Here is a 24,853-nt window from a genome sequence, read left to right on the forward strand (position 1 = left end):
TTTGGCTATTTTCTGGGTTGTTTTGGCATGATTTCAAATTACCTTACTCAAGCCAAAAGCCAAAAATGTTGCCTAACTTGTGGAATTTTAAAGTTTTGAAAGAATGACTTCAATTTGCAACTTGAATGCTCAAATTCAATTCCTTAGGTTTTGAACAAGTTTGTTTAATGATAATATGAGATTCTGGAGCATCTCAAGTGATTTGAAGTTCAAATTCTCAAAAACCCGAGTTAGGTAGCTTAAAAACCAGTTTCTGCATAATTCTGCAGAAACTCACGCCCGGCGCCTCCTGCTGGTCGGCGCCTGGCTCCAGATTGCACACTCTGACCATCACCTCTCAGATTCAGCATCTGGCTGGGTCACGATCTCACGCCCGGCGCCGCATGACCTAACAGGCGCCCGGCGCGACTTCTGCAGCAGATTTTTTCAGTTAAGTCTGAGTGCACAGTGGGCTTGGCCCATCAAATTCTTTTCACCCCACACTCACCCTAACACTCCTCTCAGTTCAGAAACTCCTCACACACTATCACTCCTTCTAATTCTTCTCCACTTCACGGCCTCATCTATTTCTTCACTCTCCACCACCACACTCACTCCATTATCATAAATTTTCAACCTCCACACCTAATTGTTACTGCCTCCATTGCTCATCATTCCTAACCACTCTCGGGCCATCTCAATCCAAGCACTCTCCAAATTCAAAAGTCTCAAAATCTAGCTAATCATCTTCTCTGCATATCAAGTAGGTTGTTCACTCTTTACTATGGCCATAATTTTCACAATGCCTGATCTTGGTTGTTTAGCATTTAGAAGCTTTGATTTTGACCTAGGGTAATTTAATTTCGGTTCAATTAGAGTGTTGTATGTGATAGCTGCTGGTTAGGACTCAAATTCTTGCTTTCATAGACAGATTCGAACACACACACACAATCACAGTGGTTGGAATGCAGAATCTGGGTTTGCCCCAATTCTGCATGTCGCGCCAGGCGCCTGTTGGCTGATGCGGCGCCGGGCGCGACTTCCTCTGCCCATGTTTGGAACTTTGTTGTGGTGTGTTCTGCAGCTTTTGTTTGTTGTTTAAATGTTGTTTTTGATGAAATTTTGACTGAGCTGTGATGATATCTGAGTTTGACCTATATTAAAGTAGCAAAAGTGTGTTGATTCATGGAGTTTTGCTTGTGCCTTGGCTATTGATGATTTGTTTTCACTGAGTTATGCATCATTACATCATCTAAGCTTAATCTCATTCACTCAAACTGAGCCAGTAGCTGAGAAGCCAAAAAGCTTGAATCTGCATAAAATGCTGTCACGCCCGGCGCCTACTGACTTGTGAGGCGCCCGGCGTGACCACCCCTGACAGCAACCAGAAATTTTTTGTTTTACTGCTTTGGCTTCATTTCTTCGTTGATCAGGGCTTTTCTTTGATATGTTTTGACTGTGTGGTTTGTGTGCATACCATTGAAAGCATTTGGTACATCATGATGTAAGCTAATGATGAATTTACTCATGAATCTAAACACATTTATCTTCTTTGATCCTACCTTATTTTGCAGATATGGCTTCTTCATCTGGGTCCAAGAGGATTAAGACCACTGCTGGTCTAAGGGAAAGCAAAAGGAAAGAGAAGATATACTCTGATATCTTCTTAACCAAGGACCATAAGAAGCACTTCTCCAATGTCCAGAACAGAAAACTTTTGATGGAGAGGAAAGTCACCCTTCTACCTCAAGATGTGCCAGACTTCTCCAATGAGATTATGGAGAGGCAATGGAGCCATTTAACCACATACCCAGAACCTGCCAATATAGCCATTGTCCAGGAATTCTATGCCAACGCCAAATCCTTCTCTCCGGACACAGAACCCTTCTGGAGCTATGTGCGTGGTCAGCGGATTTCATTCGATGCTGACACTATAAATGAGTTCCTCAACACGGAGTGGGAAGATGATGATGAGATATGTGGCTACGCCGAGTTGATGGCGACTGAGCTCGACCATGAGGAGATTGAGCAAGCCTTATGTATTACAGGAGGCGCATTTCAAAGAAATAGGCAGCAACAACCTCTTCATATCAAGAGGGTACACCTCAGTTCTCTCAGCCGTCTATGGATGCCTCTTGTGCATTCCAACATTTCCCCGTGCACACATGTCTCTGATGTCACGGTTAACAGAGCTGTCATCTTATATGCCATTCTCACTGGACGCTCTGTAAACCTGGGGAAACTAATAGCTAATGAGATACACAACTGTGCAAATTCCACAAAAGCTCCCCTTGGACATCCCTCTCTTATCACCCATCTCTGCAAACAAGAAGGAGTGGACATCACTATTCCACCATTCGAGCATCCTAGGAGACCTATTGATATGGGGTATTATACCCAATTTTGTCTGGATGCAGATGATGGAACTGCCAGTCCACCACCCAAATCGCCGAGGATACATGCTAGACAGCGCCCTATCCCCAGACGTCCTCAGACACCACCACCAGCACCTCAGTCCGATCCCTACCAGATGATGGACATGAGACTTGCACTGATTGAATCCAAGTTGGAGGCGGTGAACCGGATTGGCCAGGCCCATGCAGAGATGATGAGACATGTTTATGCAGCATCCCATCCAGGTTTCATGACTTCGGATCAATACAGCGCCTTTGTTGCTTGGCCTGGGGACCAGTCCTTTCCTGCTGGGGGGGTAGACCTCAGGCTGGCACTACTGCTATGGATGAGGATGATGACGATGACGAGGTAGACGAGGACGAGGACTCAGACTGACTGATGGCTGGCACTGCTGCTATGGATGAGGATGATGACGATGACGAGGTAGACGAGGACGAGGACTCAGACTGACTGATGGCCATCACAGCAGGAGTCGTTTTTTTTTTTTTTTTTTTTTTTTTTTTCTTTATTTTTTTCTTCTGTTTTTCAGTCGTTATTTTACTTTTAGGTACTTTAAATTTTTGAACATAAACATCTTTTATGCATTTGGTTTGACAGTATGAGTTGATGTGTGAAAATCTGGTTGTTATGCTTTCTGTGTGTGATTGAACGTGTGGAAATAGCTTATTTGATTGAGCATTGATTGTTGATGTGTTCACTGAGTTATGCTAATGCTTGGGGAGTCGATTGCAGTCAAAATTCATGACATTGTGTTTAGCAGAGTATGGAATCTTAATTAACAGGGTGAGATTTAGTGCCTCATATTCTTTTGCTGTGTGATTGCTATCATGCTAGATCACAATTGACTTTGCCTGAGTTTCTATAAGTTGAACTATCTACTTGCTTGTTGAATTTGATCAAGGCATTCTTTTCTCACCTTACATACACATTAGCCATTCAACCACAAATGTAAAAAGATCTTTCTTCTTTGTACCTTAAGCTTATTGAAAATTCCCTGAACTTTTCTACCTTGAGCTGAATAGAACATGCATCTGCATTACAGGAGAATAGTCCAAGTTTGGGGGGAAAATATGGTGTATTGAGAAAAAGACAAAGATGGAAAAGTAAGAAAAAGAGAATAAGAAAAGAGCTTAATGAAAAAACAGTTGGGTATAAGTTTGAAATTGGTAATAGTACATGAGGAGAAAAAGGAGAAGTTTATATGCATGAAGTGAATTACTTAATCTCTCAGCTCAAGATCCTTTGAATTCCAGAAAAACCATGATTCTTTCTTAGCCCAATCACAATTCAAGCCAAACAAAGTCCTTGTGTTATCAACTTGCTTGTGATGTGTTTGATTTGATTGAAACGAAAGGCAAAGTTAAATTGTGTGATATTATGACTGCAGAGTGAGCTTTATACACCCCTATACACCATTGCTTTAGAGCGAAACACTTTCCAGGTGAGGATTGATTCCATACATCTTGTGAAACACTCTGTCATGTTTGTTGATTTCTTTTACACCCTTTGCATTGTGATCATAATTGTTGATAGGTGAACAACACTGTTGTGCTTGATTGATGAAAGCTGTATATATCCATTTTGTTCTTTCCATTAGATGCAAACACATGATTTTTACTTCATGAGCTTAAAGGATATCTCAAATTTGAAACCAATGCACTTGAATGATTGTTTTTTAGGTTTGTTTACCTTTTTCTTGAGGACAAGCAAGGTTCTAAGTTTGGGGGAGTTGATAATGACCAATTTTACTTCATTATCCAACATCAAATTGATGGAAATTGTCAACTCTTCCTTTACTTTCGGTCGTCCGTCCAGCGTCTCGAATTGTCCAGATGTTGGCCGGGCGGTCTTTTTGTAAATCTTGGCGCCTTTTAGTGCAAGTGATTAATACACAGTTATCTTTTTCTAATTTTGCATGTCTCTTTTTATGCGCCTTTACTCTTGTCAAGTTTTAATAATGGGCCGGCCGGGGGGGGATTGCCCTTGTTTTTCCCGGGCGGACGTTAACGGGATAGTCGGTCCCTAATTTCCTCGCCTAGCCAAGTTGAGAGTTGTTCTCGTTGGAACACTCTTTCACCAGCTTGGTCTTACTGGGACGGACGATCCTTCGCTTTCTTACCCGGCCAAGCTAAGAGCTGTTCTCGTTGGAACACTCTTTCACCAGCTTGGTCTTACTGGGACGGACGGTCCTTCGCTTTCTTGCCCGGCCAAGCTGAGAGCTGTTCTCGTTGGAACACTCTTTTTCACCAGCTTGGTCTTACTGGGACGGATGGTCCTTCGCTTTCTTGCCCGGCCAAGTTGAGAGTTGTTCTCGTTGGAACACTCTTTTTCACCAGCTTGGACTTACTGGGACGGACGGTCCTTCGCTTTCTTGCCCGGCCAAGCTGAGAGTTGTTCTCGTTGGAACACTCTTTTTCACCAGCTTGGTCTTACTGGGACGGACGGTCCTTCGCTTTCTTGCCCGGCCAAGCTGAGAGTTGTTCTCGTTGGAACACTCTTTTTCACCAGCTTGGTCTTACTGGGATGGACGGTCCTTCGCTTTCTTGCCCGGCCAAGCTGAGAGTTGTTCTCGTTGGAACACTCTTTTTCACCAGCTTGGTCTTACTGGGATGGACGGTCCTTCGCTTTCTTGCCCGGCCAAGCTAAGAGTTGTTCTCGTTGGAACACTCTTTTTCACCAGCTTGGTCTTACTGGGACGGACGGTCCTTCGCTTTCTTGCCCGGCCAAGCTGAGAGTTGTTCTCGTTGGAACACTCTTTTTCACCAGCTTGGTCTTACTGGGACGGACGGTCCTTCGCTTTCTTGCCCGGCCAAGCTGAGAGTTGTTCTCGTTGGAACACTCTTTTTCACCAGCTTGGTCTTACTGGGACGGACGGTCCTTCGCTTTCTTGCCCGGCCAAGTTGAGAGTTGTTCTCATTGGAACACTCTTTTTCACCAGCTTGGTCTTACTGGGATGGACGGTCCTTCGCTTTCTTGCCCGGCCAAGCTGAGAGTTGTTCTCGTTGGAACACTCTTTTGCGCTTAGAAGTCTACAAAATGAAGTTAAGCTCATAGGAGAAAATGGATATCTTGATTCATTAATCATGGGGGTATATTACATCAAGTCACGGACATTAACTGAAATAAAACTTTAAATGCGTGGCGTTCCAAGTGTTAGGGATGGGACGTCCGTCCATGCGTTCCAGCCTGTAAGCCCTGTTTCCTAGGGTCTCCACTATACGGAACGGCCCTTCCCACTTGGCCGCAAACTTCCCATGTGCTGGGTTTCGGCGGGCGTCACCTGCTTTTCTCCAAACTAGATCCCCCTCCTGGAAGCTTCTTGGCCGGACTTTGGAGTTGTATTTTCTTTCAACCATGCGCTTGCATGCTTCGGCCCTCAATGCCGCCCGGTCTCGTCGTTCATCCAGGGAGTCCAACTCGATTCTCAGCTCTTGGTCGTTGAGGTTTAGGTCTTCGACTTGCCGCCTTAGGGACGGTTCTCCCAGTTCTACCGGCAACATGGCATCAGTACCATAAGTTAGGTTGAAAGGGGTTTCTCCTGTGGTTCCATGAGGCGTGCATCTGTACGCCCATAGGACCTCGGGCAACTCGTCCACCTACGCTCCCTTCTTCTCTCCCAGGCGCCGCTTAAGCTCCGAGACTATGGTCTTATTCATTGCTTCCGCTTGCCCGTTCGTCTGGGGGTGTTCTACCGAGCTGGTGACGTGCTTAATCCCCAACCCTTTGAAGAATTCGGCCAGCTTCTTGTCGATAAATTGTCGGCCGTTATCTGTGACGATCGACCGAGGGAGGCTGAAGCGACATATCAATTTCCAGCAGAACTTCTGGACTTGGGCGGCCGTGATGGTTGCCAGTGGTTCGGCTTCTACCCATTTGGTAAAGTAATCCACCGCTACCAAGAGGAATTTCTTCTGTGCCTGTCCTACCGGGAATGGTCCTACGATGTCCATTCCCCATTGGGCGAACGACCACGGGGATAGCATTGACTGGAGGGCGTGCGACGGTAGGTGGGAGTTGTTGGAATGCTCTTGGCAGCGAACGCATCTTTGGACGAGCTCTGGCGTCAGGCTTTTCACTCGTCGGACGGTCTTCTGATACCTGTCCATAAACGTTCGCAGTGCTTCATCCTTCCCCTGCTTGAGGGTCATTAATTCGAACACGGTCAGGTCTTGGGTACTACTGGCCGCGAATTGTTTAATGAATAGCTGCTTTAAACCGGTAAAGTTTTCTATTGAATTGGGGGGGAGGGTGTTAAACCATTCCAATGCTTCGTCCTCCAATGAGAGCGAGAATGCTCGGCACCAAATGGCATCATTGCCCGTTCGGAACGCCATTGCGTTCGAGAACGTCTGGATATGGGATGCAGGATCCGTCGTCCCGTTATACATTTTGAACTGCGGAGCCATGAATTGCTCCGAGATTTGGACATTCATGATGTTCTGGGTGAATGGAAGCAATAAGGCGGATGAAGGCTCCGACTTGACTACCATCCGCCCGTCCTCGGCAGCGCTCTCCGCATGCACCGATTTAACCTTGCTTCCTTCTGCCTCCGACCCGGAGGGCCTCCAAGTCTTATCGCACTCGGTATCTGGGGGCGGGCGATCTCCTTGCACCCCCTTTCCTTTATCCTTTACTCGCTCTCCCCCGTCTATCCGTCCAACCTCCCGGGCTATCCGGGCTTCGCAGTCGGCCTTTACGGCCGCCATCTCTTCTTCGTGGCGCTGCTGCATCTCGTCCATTTTCTGCTGCAATACACGCATCATCTCCACGGGGTCGTCCATGCTCATGTTTCTCGTGGTCACCATTGGGTTTTTCAAATCACACGGCCCCACGGTGGGCGCCAAATGTTTCGGATGTGTAGGGCTGTGCCGTTCCAAACCTTCAATTTGTCCTGCGATCTTGTCTCGACGGCGGATCTTCCTCTCAAGCTTTGACTTTCCTCTTGATCCGGAGGGGTGGAGACCTGCAAAAGATTCTCCGATGCCAAAGTCAGTTTCAGAGCAAATGGCTTTTCTCAGGGAGTGGCAATAAATGTGCATTCAATGTAACCTCTCTACCACTCACCGTGAACCTGTATTTATAGTTTTCGCTATGGGCTTGGGATTAGTGAAAAGTTAATCACGGCCCAATCAGCCCAATAGCTTCTAATTTCTACTTACCTCTAAACCAGGTCAATTTACTTGAGCCACAATGATTAGTGATTTGGCCGGTCAGTGTGATATGGGCGTCTGCCCAAGTGATACGGGCGTTCGTCTTTCCTATGGACGACTCGGGCATTAAATTGGGCGGACGATCCTCTACGCGGTCGCCCGGCACTTCGTTGGACGGACGATCCTTTATGCGGTCGCCCGGCACTTCATGATACCAGACGTTCGTCTCTCAGCATCATCCTGTAGAACACTTTTGTGAGTGTAGAGAGTGCGGGGCTGTCCCGTGGTGATGGAATTCCATGTGAGTTCTTCAAAGTTTCTCTTACAAACAGAGGTTCTACCCATGTGGTCGACGTAGGCACCGAGACGGTCGGACGACCTCATTCGTGGGCGTCCTTACGTACGACGCCCGACACTTGCGGGTGTAGGAGAGTTTATACGGAGTCTAGGTTCAATCCGTACCTACTTGGGCGGCCAAGACTTGGGCGGTCGAGCATTTGTCTTCCGGGTGTGACATGGGCGTCCTTTGGGCGGCGCTCGTCATCTCACGGGCGTCCTTTGTTCGGCGCCCGGCCCTCCTTGGGCGGTCGAGCATTGTCTTCCGGGTGTGACATGGGCGTCCTTTGGGCGGCGTCCGTCACCTCACGGGCGTCCTTTGTACGGCGCCCGGCTCTCCCTGATACAATATATATATATATATATATATATATATATATATATATATATATATATATATATATATATATATATATATATATATATATATATATATATATATATATATATATATATATATATCTTTGGGTTGGCTTTTTTCTACATATCTTTTTATTGGGGTGTGAATCATAGCTGAGCCTCACCCACTAAGTTTTGTTTCAGAAGAATAGAGGTTTTATGATGATTTTCCATCCAGCGGTCGACAAATCAGTGAGCCCTCAATTAGTTCTTTTCTTTTCTTTATCAATCATTGATGTACTGAATGCCAACCTGTGATGTGTTGATGTGAAGAAAAATCATATGATGCGTGTTAAAAGTTGATGAAGGAAAAATAGTTTTCTAAATGAATAAGAAAAGAGAAAAGACCTCGCACAAATGATTTTTTTTTAAATATTAAATCGCAACTTCGAAAGGTGTAAGGGTATTTTTAATGAGTAATTTATTCCATTGTTTTTCAAGCTCTGCATTGGAGTCAGGAGTGTGCCACTTGCCAATGTGAGTTATCGAAATGACGAGTTCTGACGTCAAAATAAATTGATCTGCCACATTTGGGATAGCCTCGGGATAATTTATGGGATATTTTGACTACGCAAATTCAAGTTGGGCTGTAATATTTTATTAGATCTGACAAAACATAATTGATTAATTTGATGTTCATTGATGCGATCTTACTATTGTCGAACGTGGGAAAAGATCAATGTGCAATACGATTACACAATCTTTTATATGAAAAATTCCGTGAGCTTAAGACATGCGTGCACGCGTGTATACCACCATGAACACCAAAATTGCACTATGCTCTTTGTTAACCGATGACGCAAAGTAACATTTACATGTAATGCACTTCAAATTACATGATAAACCAGTAATGTTCCAGTGTCAATTTGTTCAGTACATTTGGAGCAGATCCGAAGTAGGATTGAAGGCTATAAGCCAGAATATTGGATGGCAAGTATTTCCAAGCAGAACTCCTGACTAGATCTTGGTTCAAAGTGTAATTTCAATTCCATATAAGGTTGCAAATGGGGAGTGTATTTCAGAGATTGGGCAAATGATAGCTGGATATCTAAGATTCCATCATCTTGATGAGAAATGTACCCTCCAATGCCGATTCCTTGGACTGCAAATAACGGTTTTCTTCTACTAAATCTGTGGTCAAATTCAACAATATTGGCCGCTTTGGGTCGTATATTGAAAGGTCACGAACTCGTGCAACCCATTTTGCTGCTTCCCATACCCCAAACCTGAGTCATGAAATAAAAGCCAAGGTTCATTAGCACGGCATAACCTGTCTGAATATAGGTTCATAAGCAGCATCAAAGAATATTCGCATAAAAGACCTATAGTGTGGATTTTCTCGCTTAAACGAACTGAATCCGATAAGAAAATGTAAAAAATTACATTAACTTAAGCGAGACTTTTTACATAAGGGTTGAGTTTATGAAATCCAACACTAACATCTCTATATCATATTTGTTACATCTTTTCGGTGGTTCAAAAACCACTTCAATTTAGAGTTTAATTTTTTGGTTACTATCTTTTATTTTTGAAGTAAAATAGAAGTACATTTGCACCCTTATATTCATAAACAAATATCTATAACACCACACTAATCCCTTGGGATTCTGTACTTGGATTTAAAAGTTCATTTTACTATTTGTAGACTTTGTATACTTGCCCAAATTCTTAACCGTGACAGTCCCTGCAAAGTAATAAACAGCTTAGAGTACATTTAGATGGCAGATAACACGGGTGAATAAATTGTGATTTTCACTTATTCCCCATGTACTTAATCCTATGTCTATCTTACTAATCAGATCAGACCCAAATTCAATGATTAAGATATTTTTTCACTAGAAATGCAGAAAGAAAAAAGCTTCTCTACATATTTTGGGGGTGAAAGCAATTCATAGACAACTTACGCAAACATTATGCTAGACATTCTCATTTTGTATGACGCCATAGAGAAAAACCAAGCTTACAGAAAACAAGTCTACATACTAGCAATCAGAAAACACAATGTTGTCCACTGCAAATTCACTAGGCCATTGCCAATAAATCCGGTATTCTGAAAAAGAAAGGAAGCTCACACATACAAAATGAATATCAATCTCTAAAGTATAAACTAATGTAGCTTTTATTCAAGGCAGAAGGGAAAATAAGATGAGGTTTGGATATTAGCATAGAGCAAATACTCAAGTATTATATCATACGATGTAGTTATAATTTAGTATACAACTTACTATAAATAACATAAAAACAGTTTATAAGAATATAAATGTAAATCCTAACAAAGTTTCTAACATGGATACACATCCAACACCATTTCAGCAGCTACTTTGAACTGTATATATTTTGGTTCACTTTAAACATAAGCACCTTCATTCTTTACAAAAATACTACTCAATCAACACCATAGAAAACTTGGATCCGATGTTAGGAAGTTATGTAAAGATATAAACAACGTACCTTGTATTAAAAGATGGCGTTACTAATATAGCTGGATAAAGTACATCCTTTCGAATATTATCATATGGAGAATATTCTCGAATTGCAAGAAAATCATCGTGATCCCCAGGGTAGCCAAACTCTTCATAATCAACAGCTGTAAGAGGCAAGGTGGGATACAGAAGAGTGTTGGTAGCATCTAAAAAGGGAACCTACAGAAGAAACCATACAAAAAGGTAATTTAGTATTAAGGTGGAGCCTAAGTAAGCCAAAACCTGAAAGCAGGCAAACATTGTTAAACACCTTCAAGACTGCAGCACGAAATAAATCAGGAGAACGATTAATGGCAGAAGCAACCAAAAGTCCTCCAGCACTATATCCCCAACCAGCCAATTTGTTTTCATGGACAATATCATTTTCGATGAGAAATTTGGCACAAGAGATGTAATCATTGATTGAGTTATGTTTCTTTGTGCGTCTCCCATCATTATGCCATTTCTTACCATAACCACCTCCACCTCTGAAACATGGCAACAAAGCTATCATATAAAGGACAAGACATTGGAGAAAATACAATTTCCGATAAAGAATATCCCTATGAATATGAATTGAGTACATGGTCCCTAAATAATGTGAATCCTACCTAACATCAGCATATGCAACAACCCAACCTCGATCTAGGAGGCTTTTTACTTCACTGCGCCACCGTTTATCGAGTAATTCACCATAAGCTCCATGCCCATGTAATATCCCTGGTTTTTTAGCTTGTGTCTTATTGTTACGCGAAAAAACAATAGTCAAAGGAATAAAAAGTCCATCAAATGAAGGGACCTCATATTGTTCACAGGCATAAAACTCAGAAAGGTCATTCCACAAGTGGTCATCTTCAAAGCTAGCATTCACAGGATTGGAGTGTTTGGAATTTGAGGACTCCATACTAATACTTGCAGAATTTTTACCATACAGTATTCTTGTCCGGTCATGTAGCATGTTTTGTTGTTGAATGATGTTCCACCGACCCGTAGCCAGGTCATAATCAACCACAGCATCTGGCATCTGCGAGAAACTTGCAATGAACATATTGGGATTTGATGATCAGGTTTTTCTTCTAGGTTGAAATACAAATGTACTTTGTAAATTGTAATATGTGTTGAACTCTTAGCCTAGTAGTAATATATACACAGGGATGTTATCCTTTAAGATTGAACAAGTGACCTCCTAAGACCACATACATAGATAAAGAAAGATACAGATATGTAAAAAGCAGTACTGAGTATATTACAAATTGGTATATAAGCCAGAAAGACCTAACAAGGAGGTAAGAGGAAGAAAAACCTTGAAACGACAAAAATCAATTTACCAGACTTACTTGTAAATATACATCATGAAGTTTTTTTTGGAAGCTCAAACTTTTAAAACTTCTCAAAATTTCCTTGGATTCATATTTAACAGGGCCAGTGAATGGTCATTCAAAATGGATATGATACGAAGGTAGACATATGTTAACAGAATTGTGAAGAGAAACCATCTTCAGAAATTAACATTAAAAAAAAAATCATTCACATACCACAGGTGATGATATTATGAAGCGTGTGACAGAAGAGAAAAAGTCATAGTTTGGTCCAGGCGAAATTTGGCAAACATGTTTTGGAAGTGACAAGTACTGTAGGTCCAGCTTCCTCAGTTTAAGTGACCCCTATCACAAAAATAAGATGGTTTACGTAATTGAATGCGAATATAAACCAAAATTACATCAAGAGTTTATCTGTACTAGATATAGTAAATTCTCTTCCATTACCTTCCCAAAGGGCAATGGTAGTCCAACTGAACAAAGTTGAACTTTTTTACCTTCCCTTACAATGAGTGCTAAGTACTTATCACTAAAATCAACATCCTCAATAATCAAATCTGGGTCATCCACTAATACCTCCTGCAGTTCATGAGACCCCGAACATAACATGTAAGGCAAAGCAGATTGTCACATGCAAGTTAACTAAGAAAACATGAAAACGAGCGATATTAATAAAATATCTCACTGTATCAAAAACAAACCTGTTTTCCTTATGATATAAAAGAGGAACAAAATCGAAACAAGCTAACTACAGAGAAAAAGAAAATGTGATGCTCCAAACTACCTCCCATTTTCTTGTACTTGAAGAATCATCCACCAAACTACGAAGAAGATAATGATAATCAACTGATTGCCCCCCTTTGGGAGCATCTGTAAATAAATAAAGGTAACCTTGGTGATGTTCAATTGTGCAATGTGCTATAGCATCACATTCCCAAACTAGTTTCAGGCCAGACAACGGGTCAGCTGCATTTATTAGAAAGACCTAGGAAATGGTTAGAATTATTATCCAATACAAAAGGATTTTAAGTTTTCAGAGTTCCTAGCAAAGATCTTTTACCTTTGATGATGTGGGAGAGAATGTATTCACAGTCACGTATTGGAAGTCTTTTGTGTGCCTAATATTAATATGAACACTTTCATCTGACTCTTCCAAAAGCAAAACATCTTCATCAGTGGATCCAATCAGACTGTAGTAGATACTGCAACAACAAGCCGAGAGATGAAATGAAGGAAGATCACAAAAATTTCAACGTTTGCAATGATAAGGTAAAGTAAGGGATTCTTTTAAAGACGCAACTTAGAAGCAATTGCTAATAAATGTTTACACATTAAAGATTAACACAGGTTACTGAGATAAAACTTCAATTGTGATATAAATTTTATCCTTCTTTTAACTCTGCCAAGCCATCAAATGATTGATAACAATTCACCCACCAGTAAGGCCTCATTTTCTGATCTGTCACAACATAAAGCAATGCATGTCCGTCTTTAGCCCACGCCAAGTTCGAAACTCTTTCTGCCTGAGGCTTACTGCACAATGAACCTGAATTCAAATTTCTCACGGATAATTTGAAGTAGTCGTTTTCTTTATCATACATAGTGTATGCAAGAAACTGATGATTAGGTGAAACTTCAGAGAGTTCCTCATAAGCATAACCTACAAAAGTCAGGTCAAACAAAATGTCAGCACTCCATAACACTAAAAACTAATATCAAAGGTAAGATGTGATTCATTTGACATTCCAAAGTAAACACTAATTGTTCTCGTGTTCCATAATGAGTAAACACATCTGGGTAGTTACATAATGTTCTCGTGTTCGATACAACCAACAACAATGAGTAAACACTATTGTAATCCTTAAACTTGTGATACACTATCACGATAGTCACTACAATTAGAAAAATGTAAATAAATCCTAAAAATTGAATTTTTTTAATGACATTAGTCCTATCATTGTGACATAAAAGATAGTAAGTTATAAAATTCGGGGACTACAATTAAAAGAAGATATACATTTCAGTTATTGAAATAAAGAGAATTTCAATTTCATGGATCAATTTGAGATTTCCAATCCCAGCTATGACACCTCACTAATTGAAGGGCTAGTGTAACAACAATTGTTAGGATATAGAGATACATTCTGACACCATCGTAAAATGTGGGTTTTAACTTAAAAAAGGTGAGAATTGTTCACCCTTGTACACCATTTTAGCGATATGACTGGTTCAATCAACTTAAGTTCTGGAACAGTGACTGCATAATTTACCTCCAAACCTCTCGGCTTCCAGATTATAATCAACGAGCTTCTGCTCAATGGCTTTACCCGTAGTGAAATCGAACCCTGCGGGAGGATACTTATGCGAAATGAAATCATCGTTCAAGCTAGCCAATCTTCGGCAGAGGATGGGATAGGGTTTGGCCTCTTCGACGCGGCGGTAGTAGAGCCAGGGGCCCCAGCGAAGGGGAGGGGTGGAGAGGTCAAAGGGCATGCGAGAGGCCATTTCAAAGTGGAGCTTGTTGAGGAGTTTCTCTGAGTCAGACATGACGGCCTCACTGTACTTCTCCTCTTGCTCCATGTACACGTCCATGTGACGCATCGCCACTTTGTCGCTCACCTTAGACATCCAGCTGTAAGGGTCTTCCCACGTTATGCCATTGAAACTGAACTTCTGCGGCTTCTTTGGGGCCTTGGGTGGACTCGGTGGCGGCGCCGCTTTGTAGTGGCGCCGAGCCACGTATGCCAAACGGAGCAGAGGGCGCATAGGTGGACTTGGGATTAGGATTTACCGCACCACATAACATAAACCCCTGCTTTGTTTTTCTAAGCGGTACCATTTTTCCCTTTCCCTTTATCCCAAACAATAATATAAAATTTAGATTAAACAGATATAATTTAATTACTCCTGAATTTTGCAATGCCAATTACGCATAAAAATTCTTTAGTGTAAAATTCCTAAATCAATCTCTTCTAATCATTTTGATTTGTCTTTTTTTAAGATAATATGGTTCATGTGTGATTCTTTCTTCTTGATCTTCCTTATTTATTTATATTCTTTTTCAATATAATATTTATATAAAAATTAAATTTGATTTTAATTTGAAAAAGAATAAAATTAAAACAAAATTAAATAAAATTAACGAAAATTAAAATTAAATTAAAAAATTAACAAAAATTATGATTAAATTGAATATAAAAAAATGACACCTAATACTAACATCGCTAGTGATGCTGACTTGATATATAACATTAACATTGTCACGTAACATAATGCTAACTTGACAAATGGACAACTTTTTTTAAATTAAAAAACATTTAAAAAAAATTAAAAAAACTACGAACTAACAAATGACGCAAATTGTTTACATTTCATTAATGATTTAAGTGTCGTTAACAAAACGATTAAATTAAAGAAAATTGAGACCTTATTAAAAAATAAATAAAACCAAATTTAACAAAGTAAACTTAAAGTAAAAAGCATCTTATACTCCTCAATTTTTTATAATTCACTCCATCACACCAATAATCAAAACTTCTGGAACTAAACCTTTGTTCATGATCTCAGCCTGAAAAATTACTTTAAAATCATGCAAAAGATCTCTATAAATATATTATTGAGGTTTGTAGTAACCAAAGACAAAATAAAAACCAATATTTTAAAACTCTTTAAGGTCGTATCCATGTTTTTTTTTACCTTTTTGATGAGGACGTGGATAAATGATTGAATCAAATGAATAAAAATAGGTCAACGTAAGGAGGTTGGATGGAGTGCAATGGTAAAGTAATATAGAAGAAGACACATAGATTAAGATAAGTAAGATGAAAAAGAGGAATCGAAAGAAGATACTACTAAATCATCAAAAAATGCATGATTGAAAAAAAAAAAAAAAAAACCATCAAGAAAAGTGCAATCAAGTCAAAGTTGAAGTTAGATCGAGATAAAAAAAAATTCATAATTAATTAAGAATAATTCTCCGTGCACCTCCACGAGTTCTGGTTGCACCTCCAAGTTTCCCATAATACCATGTGCATTAAATGAAACTCAAAAAATTGTATGCACATGTTGCACCCCACCACCCCCTTGCTCATTCATTCTACTTTTTCTTCTTTGCTTCACATGTTGGTTTGTTGTTTGGAAAGTTGTAGTCCCTCGTGTTAGTGATTTCGGTGTGGTCTTATTTTGGATGTCTCTGGTGGTCGAATCTCGGTTCTTCATCGAAACAACGTTTAAGCGCGTTTGAGGTTAGAATAGTAGAACACCCTTAATCAGCATTCAAACTGCGGTTAAGGAGTCATTGACGTTCGACTTCGAAGTACGACTAAAAGAGAGCTCTTTTTTATTTTGAGGGAGACACCAGGAGTGTGGTTTTTGGAGAGTGTAGGGTTTGCTTTTAATTTTTGAAAAAAAATGTCAATAGTCCATTCTTTTGTTTTTTCAAATTTCTGAATAGGCATGCAAACAATCAGAAGGAGAATATAGAAAAATTAGAGGTACAAATTGTTTCATTTTTGTAACCTTTCTTCTATTTTATTTGTATGGCAAAAAAAAGAAGAGAGAAATAATAAAAAGATAAATTCAAATGTAAAATGGTGATGACAAATTATGAATACAATTTTAAATATTATAAGAAAATTATGATCCAGAAGAAATAACAAATTTGGTGATTGTAACAATTTGAATCATCGCCACTTCATTGGTTTCTCTTATTTTACTCTTAATAATTTATTGCTATTCATGCAAAACCTTTATCTCCATCCTCTTTTTCATTTACTCCAAATTTATTCTTTTTAACTTTGGTCCACCGTTCCATCTATAAACACAAATAATATAAAAAATATAATTGTTAGAAAGAAATACATTATTTTTTATTGAAATATATATTAAGAAAGAATTTAATGATTTGAATATATTTGTCACATTAATTCATAACATAAGTACATTCTTTATCAAATTCGTATAGTGAATTCATTAATACTAAAACAGTCTAAGATTAAAAAACGATAGCTTTCTAGTCCATTGTACAAGAATTCACATACTAATGATTTGGTTTATTTATCAATACTTTGAATTGCATTGAATTAAAATTATCGAAAAGCACCTATAAACAATTTTTTTCCTTCATTTTTAAAAAATGTAAATTTCTCCCCAAACTTGTTTACACAAATTATATTATCTTTATCATAGGTGTAGGTACAACATTGTTTTTCTTTTCAAACTGATAAGTATATGAAAAATGTTTTTTAATAATTTTTTTTACAACTTTTTTACAATTAATCGTTTTAAATATACAAACAAATAAAATATGACAATTAATCTATTATAGTTATTATTAAAAAGTTGTTAATATCTGTTTTAAGTACATTTACATACCATTTTGCGTCTGTGCACCTACATTTGCAGGAAGCTGAAAACAACATGAAAATAATAATGACTCAGAATTTGGGAATCTATCAATGTGGTCAATGTTGAATTGGACAACACCCTTGTGAGGGTTCTCTCTAGGGGGAATAAAAACCAAGTTGATTCAAAACATGTTCCGCGAGAATCTCCTTGAAACTACAGAAGAAAAAAATTTGACGATGTATTGGCAGTAGTAGAAAAGGAAAATCCATCCATGTCTTGATGGTGGAGGAAAAGTTCTGGTGATGGAAAGGGACGCACTGAAGGCAAAATATGTCGAATGATTGGAGTCCAAGATCCTGACCAAATGTCGGCAGAGGAAGCAACAAATATTCATGTTAAATCTTCATATCACCTGACAACCAGTTTTAGGATATTCATTCACAGTGTTCGGTTTCTTTTGGTTGTCTTTTGTGAACTGGCCAATTTTAAGATGTTTCTAGTGCTCTAAAAAAAATCTTACTAGCGTACATATATCCATGAATAAAATGACTCGAGGTTCATAATTTTCTCTCGGTTCTATAGATCTATCATGTTTTTCCTTTCAAAATAATTTTTTGATAGTTAAAAAAGGGCTATAAATATAAATAATTAAATTTCTTTTAAATAGTTAGCCAAAAAATACACATAATTTTCTTTTTATATTTGACACAGGGTTAGATAGTACATAATTGATGATAGTAGTATTATTTTTATATTATATATTATCGGAGGAAGGTATCAATTAAATACGCACTTTTAGGAGAAATGAGAAAAAAAGAATTTGGTAAATAATGTGATTAAAAAATGTGTATAAAAGATGTGAATAAAAATCAGTATCGAACCGTAAATAGGAGCATCAATACTTGCTTTGCCATATTAAAAAAATGAATTTGAACATTACACATTCGTCCGTGTAGCACGTGCTAAGATACAACATACCCAAACAGCGTGAAGCATACGACAGAAGTGCATAGTGGAAGGAATGTGTTTACAGCTCCTAGTTAGCAATATATGTACATGGAACAGGATCAAAGTCATAGATGATATGACTTAACCAACACTGTTGTCTGAACTAGCAGTTACTGAGAGAATGAACTCGCCTCAATGCTGTACATTGAGTTATCACTTAAGCTAAAGTTTGGTCTCTCTTCGTTCCACTTCAAAATCTCCTTTGCATATTTAAGTGCTGCATCAACACTATCAGGTTCCAGCCCTTTCACCAAGGAGACATACATGTTTCGACCCGTAAGAGATGAATAGAGCCTCTTAAACTTAACCGCTATGTAATAGGAAGCAAGCAGAGAAAGGGAGGGGCTATTGTTAATACTGCTGCTGTTGATGCCAGAGCGATGTCGACTAATTACTGGACGAAAATCAGATAACCACTCACACTTGCTAAGTGGGATTCGTTCAATTTTCTCCTCAAACTCATCCAATTTGTTTAGTATCAACAGGAAGTCCATTTGTTCGAAAGTAGGATGAGTAACTATGGCTTCGAAAAGCTTCCTGCTCAATATCATCTTGTTTGTGCAACAACCATTTCCATCAACAGAAAATTGATCGTAGTCACTCAGGGAAACACAGAAAACCACCAATCCAACGTCCTCAAACATTTCTAGCCACTTGCAATTTTCTGCTAGCCCTCTTGCATGTATTGTTATTAGTTGATACCTGTAATGAAGGAGAGCAAAGAATGGTACAGATCAGCAACATTTTATAGCTGCTTTAGCAATTGAATCAAACAGGGCTACCCAAAAAAAATTCCCACAGTAATCATTGGTGCAAACGTTTTCACCCACCTAACTAAAGAATCATGTAGATCAGCAGTGTCGACAATATCCTCAGCAGCTAATTGAGGAAATGAAAACTCTACAGAAGCCATCCCATTGGATGAAGTAACTCCTTCAGCATAGAGAATATCTAAATCCGAGGGTTCATAATCAGTCCTCAATACCTCAATAGCCTAAACAAAGAATTTAAATATTAGTTCCTCCAAGCCACTGGCACTAAAACGTTTTTCAAGAGTAAAAGAAAAAGTATCGAGGAAACATAAAGAAAATAAGGGCGCAAATTTTGTATAACTATTACTGAAGCACTCTAGTGTTAATGGATGGATATAAAGCAGGTTGAGTTTGATTAGTTAGCAGATAAATTAGCTCACATTAACCAGAAGCCTAAAAATTGAACTTAACTCTAGCCAAACAAACAAGCCAGGAAACCAAAAACTATATGCTAACCTCATTTGTATCAAATACATTGAAGTCATCATTCACATTCATACATTATAAATTTAATCAAGATTTATTCCAGCCTAATTGAGGGTCCCATTATTTTTTATAACCACAAAAAATTTACCACATATTCCTTTATACAGAGTGCTCTTAACATTTTTTGTTATAAGCAAAAGTGGAAAGCAAATACGTGTCCATGGTCATTCAATTCAATTGCACTTAAGTGAACAAGAGTACATGCATTAATTAAACTTTCGATGAAAATAAACACAAAACAACAGAAGGATCCATACCCTCTCTAAGAAATAACTGGCAACACTGGGTAGCAATTCTATTTCATTTCTTCTTTCATAGGTGGCCTTAATGGCTGCATCATTCCATAACTCCTCAATCAGTGGAGCATACTCACGAGTAGCGGCTGGAAAGATAGCATCAAGCTTGCCCGCAACCATAGTTTTCAGAAGCCAATCAGAAAATGCTTTCAATCTTGTGCCAATGGAATACATTGTCTTCTCGCCAAGTTTTGGACCGGTTCCTGAACCGTAATGATATCAACCAATCTTTAGTACAAATGGACAACCTAATGTGAAATTTAATTGTCTCTTGTCCAGGAATCAGCAAGCATTATTATTTCTGTCACTACCAGTTGGACATCAACATTCTTTTTTTTCTCTTGGTTGGAAACGTAGCAATATATTTAATGTCTCCTATACAATTATTTCATATTCAAAGCAATTAAGTGAGTTACGTGAAGGGGCTAAAAAATATTAAGTGTGAAACGTAAGGGTACCATAAAAACATATACGCTTAATGAATAACACTGGGACTGTGGATGACTTTATGCATCAGATTGTGGTAGGGAAGAAAGCTTACTGAAGAAAAATTCTATAGATTCCCCTACAAAGAAGGAAGAAATTAGAACTGATACCTGTAGTGTCAAGCGCAAAAGATTGATTTTTCTTTAAATTCGCCAGGCTTTCTTCTTCAAAACGCTCACGACCCTCAAGGAGTATGCCAAGATAGGCGTAGACATTGGTCTGAATGGTCAACTTTATACTTTCACGTTCATCTTCTGAGAAGGGAGTGTTTTTGTAAAGAATCTTGGCCTGACACATTTAGAATTCTATAAATACATTGATTTCTTGGCTTTCAGCAACAATAAGCATGCATCCATGTAGACAAAAAGGAAGACAAAAAATGCAGGTAACTATTGAAAGTAATATCATCGAATTTGTTTACGTAGCAGCACATTGATAACGATTAAATAGAAGTTAGAAACACCTGAACAGTTTGAAATAATAATGCTTCAAGTGCCTGTGCATAAGCACATAGCATCAACCACCGCTCACACAAACTTTCTCCAAGTTAGTTTTATTTCAAATTGAATTCAGAGATGAAGATTTTGATGAAAATATGCCGCACGCAATCATAAAATAAAAAATTACCTGCTTGAAAATAGTGCTTGTTCCCGACCCGGTGTAACCAAGTAAGAGGAGCTTATGAACTATTCCATGGTCAAAGTGATCAGGAACTGGTCTGGTAACCAGATTGGAGGATAGAAACCCACATGAATTTGAACATTTAGAATTAGAAGGAACAGGTAGCGACAGCAGAGCACATACAAGCTTCGTTCCAGCCTAAAAAGTGAAATAAAAGAGTTTAATGAAGTAAATTGAACATTGGCTTAAATAAGCAAAAAATAAAACGTTACCTTTCCCCAAATGCACCCTTTTGTATTTTTCTGTCCTTCTTCTAGGTATGAACCATCCTCGTTGACCCAAAAATGTGGGTTACCAGCACACTGAACTCCTGCCAACTGCTCAACCAAAACAAAATCCTCTCAATAACTTTTATTTTTTAACAAAACACGATACAATTAATTAAAAAAACAAAAAATAATTAAAATCAATATAAATCATAGAGCCATTCAAAATTTTCTATTATTTTTAAATATATTGAAATTCAAACCTGCAACATTCGAAGCTCAACTTTTGTTATTTCCCTTCCATTAATGAAAACCTGCGTGTTTCCATTGCTAGCATCCGGTTTGATGGGACCCCCAACATTCAGATGCGGACTAATAATTCTACAAGGCTTTTGTCCTTCCTGAAAAATTCACACACAAACAGACAAACAAACAACCAATCAGAACAGTAAAACCAAAGAATTCAACACAACTAATACCCCCGAAAGACACACACGTACCTTCCCCCAAAAACCGGACACCTTATCATACCAATAGTTCCCGGGCTTCAAATTCTTCGGAGGGTCAGCACAACTCTGCAACGTGACAAGTTCCTCAAAAGAAAGAGCGTTCCCATTCACACAAATATACTCAGGTGGAAGCTGGTTCACTTCACAAAACCTCTCCGCCTTCATAATTTGTCTAATCTCCAAATGATTAAGTAATCTCTTCAAAATCCGCGAGCACTTCCCCAAACTACCCCTCTTAGATTCATCAATAGGAAACCCAATGCAACCAACACATTTGCGACCTTCCGGCATAGAACCCATCGCTCTCAACACACAATTCCCACAATACTTAGCATCACAAACGAGACACACTTCTTTCTCCGTTAACCTATTCCCTTTCAAGCAACGATAGCACGAACCTTTCCTCCCCTTCCTCGCACTCTCTCTCTTAACCCTCTCTCTCGCTTCGTATTCATCCTCCTCGATACTAACCACAGGTCCTCGTTTACCGTCACTATCAGGTTCGGGGTCGTTAGTTTTCGAAGGAGAGATGTGAGACGATGGATAATCGGAACTCAACGTGGAAGCGTAATCTTGCTGGCTCGAATCGTTGAAATCCAAGCTCTCCTTCTCGCAATTCGAATGCCTCAACAACAACGCGCTCGAGTCTCTTACTGTTCCTAAATTGTCCGAAAACGAGTTTTCGCTACTCAACTCGCACGCGTCATTGGCTTCCGCGGCCGCGTCTCCGAAAGCGATCACGGAAGTCGGAGACACAGTGGTTCTGCCAGAGCCTCCACCGTTGCTCCGGTCGAAGGCGATCACCGACGTGGGAGACACAGTGGGCTCAGAGTTCAATGTTTTCAGCTCCTTCGAGAATTGAAGCTCCGGCGCCGAGAGCGGTTGCACCACCGGCAACGAAAGCTCGTCAGAGAAAGAAACCTGCGATACCGCGACTGCCGTCGCCACCGGAATCTTGTCAACGGTGATCGGCACTGCCCGGGGAAGATCGTACGCCGGGTCTGGTCCGCTGTACGCAACGGCGAAGGAGTACTCCTCTTCCTCATCGGAGAGGACATCGGCGATCACCGTCATTGTCCTGACCGGCGACATGGTTGCCCTAATTTGGAGAAGGAGGAGGCAACATTGACGAATGAAACTAAGAAAAGGTGAATGAAAGTATGAAAGTATGAAAGTATGAAAGTATGAGTTGAATGAAGTTGGCACCAAAAGAACAGAAATTGAAGTTTCAAAATAAAGGCAGGAAATGAATGTTATTTTACTTGTACTTGGAAAGAATAAAGACAGTTAAGACTTTAAAACGTAAGAGACGAATAGAAACAGTGAAGGAAGGAAAAGGAAACCTAATTTTAAGTGGGAACAAGAAAAGAAAAGCAAGAGAGGGTGATATGTTTTTCCGAGAATGCAGCAACTAAAAGTGTGGATTCTGATTTTACGTGGGATTGGTGTGATATGTTCAAATTTAAAAGTATCAATCGGAAGCAGTTTGCAGCTGTGAAGGGTGTAAAGGAAAAAACGAAAAAGAGGTGTGAGTGGAATCTTTAGTTTGGTTTTTAAATTTAGTTTTTAGTTTTTTGTGCAGGTGGGGTCGGAGATGGCGTCCTTTTGCAGAGTGCAATTAGTATCGGAGTTTTTGGCTTGTGGTTGCAATGGACAGGGATAGCAGAAGCTGGGAGGGACCATGGCCAGAGGAGAAGGAAAGATAGCGACGCAAGAGCATAATGGCTTAAATCGATCGGTTACTCACCACGGGCTCCGCGTGAAGCCTTTTAAGTCCCAAACATCCAATTACTACTTTTACTCCAATTAATACTACACTACAGTAAGAAAGAGTTACCAGAACCTTGCATGAACTAGTGTATGGATCTATTCCAAGGATCACATCTCATCAACTTCATAAACCCATTCGATGAATGCCTCTTCAAAAGCCGAATCCAACAACTTGTTTCTTTCCAATTTGTCAACTACCAGATGGAAAAGCAGCATCATAAAATCTTCTATGATACTTCCTTTTGGTGAAGCAAAACTTAGTGGGTGAGGCCCAACAATGATTGTTACCCGTATGAAAAACATACAATTTCAAATAAAAGAAATTGAACCACAAAAAGTAATATTACTAAACTAAAGTATAAGTGACAGGATTGAACTACACCTCAATTACAGATAAAATTGATTTACAACATATAAGTAGATATAAGTAGATACACAGAACCTTATATTATAACAATTGAGTTTATTGCATGATCACAATACACAAGAATTTTACATTCTCCTCTAATTTGCAATTTGTAGCTATTGGTGGATGCTAATGGGAGCCCTGATGCTGTTTAAGGAAAGTAAATTTGCGCAGGTTCCAATTATTTTATTTCGAAACAAGTATTTTAAATGCCAAAATATTTTGAAGACTAATCTATCTTTACTCAATCTTCCAGTATGATCCAACTTTTTATCTTCCAAAAATATGTTTATGTCATTTCAAAAGTCACATATATATTGGAAAAATAAGTATACCCAATCATGTTGGATGACGGTAGGTATAGGACATGCGCTAGAGTGTTCACTGCGACATTTTGCTGGAAGAAGGCAAGAAAAAAGGTCTTAATCAGTCCCACAATAATGAATAGTCCATCAGAAGCGCCAAATCTATATGTATTACTCTGGGATGCTCAAAAGGAAGGAATTGCATGTGAGGGTGATAGTGAAAACATACAAAGTAATTCTATTTCCTCCTCTCAAACTTTTTCCCTTATTTACACTCTTTTCTGTATAGCAAAGTATATAATTTCATATGTTGTTTTATATGCAGGTTTTGTCCCAATTTTTGTCATAGCATTATGGGAGAAAATAGGTGTATTTTTTTAATAGAAGAATTATTAAACGCCTGACAAATCAAGAAAAATCACACTCCAACCACACTTTTAAGAATTATTTTCACTTGAAATCTCTAGTGCAGTAATGATATC

The 24,853-nt window shown here is 39.2% G+C and overlaps 2 protein-coding genes across 4 annotated transcripts; both read right to left on the reverse strand.

Annotated features, from left to right (window-relative positions):
• Positions 1-9,049: 9,049 nt before the first annotated feature.
• Positions 9,050-14,906, reverse strand: LOC108319173 (uncharacterized). Of its 2 annotated transcripts, XR_008250105.1 has the most exons (11): positions 14,331-14,906; positions 13,498-13,720; positions 13,121-13,262; positions 12,845-13,045; positions 12,508-12,639; positions 12,277-12,405; positions 11,353-11,765; positions 11,013-11,229; positions 10,731-10,921; positions 10,184-10,329; positions 9,367-9,505 (listed from the first exon to the last, which is right to left on the reverse strand). XR_008250105.1 is itself a non-coding variant. In XM_017550214.2 (10 exons), exons 1-10 carry the CDS (start codon positions 14,824-14,826, stop codon positions 9,328-9,330), a joined length of 2,322 nt encoding a protein of 773 aa, XP_017405703.1. In that variant the 5' UTR covers positions 14,827-14,906; the 3' UTR covers positions 9,050-9,327. The 2 variants fall into 2 exon arrangements, 1 of the variants encoding a protein (XP_017405703.1); XM_017550214.2 differs by lacking the exon at positions 10,184-10,329 and having other exon boundaries at positions 9,050-9,505.
• A 3,389-nt stretch (positions 14,907-18,295) lies between these two features.
• Positions 18,296-23,867, reverse strand: LOC108319175 (extra-large guanine nucleotide-binding protein 1). 2 transcript variants are annotated; one of them, XM_017550219.2, is made up of 9 exons: positions 23,234-23,867; positions 21,882-22,989; positions 21,645-21,782; positions 21,388-21,492; positions 21,122-21,313; positions 20,605-20,782; positions 19,970-20,211; positions 19,245-19,408; positions 18,296-19,116 (listed from the first exon to the last, which is right to left on the reverse strand). In XM_017550219.2, the coding sequence occupies exons 2-9, from the start codon at positions 22,980-22,982 to the stop codon at positions 18,525-18,527; spliced, it is 2,712 nt and encodes a 903-aa protein (XP_017405708.1). In that variant the 5' UTR covers positions 22,983-22,989; positions 23,234-23,867; the 3' UTR covers positions 18,296-18,524. The 2 variants fall into 2 exon arrangements, with proteins under 2 accessions (XP_017405708.1, XP_017405707.1); XM_017550218.2 differs by having other exon boundaries at positions 21,882-23,028.
• Positions 23,868-24,853: the final 986 nt, after the last annotated feature.

The sequence above is a fragment of the Vigna angularis genome, chromosome 1 (genome assembly GCF_016808095.1).
Source record: "Vigna angularis cultivar LongXiaoDou No.4 chromosome 1, ASM1680809v1, whole genome shotgun sequence".
Taxonomy (NCBI): Eukaryota; Viridiplantae; Streptophyta; class Magnoliopsida; order Fabales; family Fabaceae; genus Vigna; species Vigna angularis.

What these genes read in the sequence shown, in the direction of transcription:
- LOC108319173 (XM_017550214.2), bottom strand. Translation starts at nt 14,826, where the DNA reads ATGCGCCCTCTGCTCCGTTTGGCATACGTGGCTCGGCGCCACTACAAA. An exon ending in TCTCTCCCACATCATCAAAG is followed by an intron (nt 13,046 to 13,120) that starts GTAAAAGATCTT and finishes ACCATTTCCTAG; the next exon opens with GTCTTTCTAATAAATGCAGC. An exon ending in TTCGTGCTGCAGTCTTGAAG is followed by an intron (nt 10,922 to 11,012) that starts GTGTTTAACAAT and finishes TTTCTTCTGTAG; the next exon opens with GTTCCCTTTTTAGATGCTAC.
- LOC108319175 (XM_017550219.2), bottom strand. Translation starts at nt 22,982, where the DNA reads ATGTCGCCGGTCAGGACAATGACGGTGATCGCCGATGTCCTCTCCGAT. An exon ending in TTGAGCTTCGAATGTTGCAG is followed by an intron (nt 21,493 to 21,644) that starts GTTTGAATTTCA and finishes TTGGTTGAGCAG; the next exon opens with TTGGCAGGAGTTCAGTGTGC. An exon ending in CTACATGATTCTTTAGTTAG is followed by an intron (nt 19,117 to 19,244) that starts GTGGGTGAAAAC and finishes CCTTCATTACAG; the next exon opens with GTATCAACTAATAACAATAC.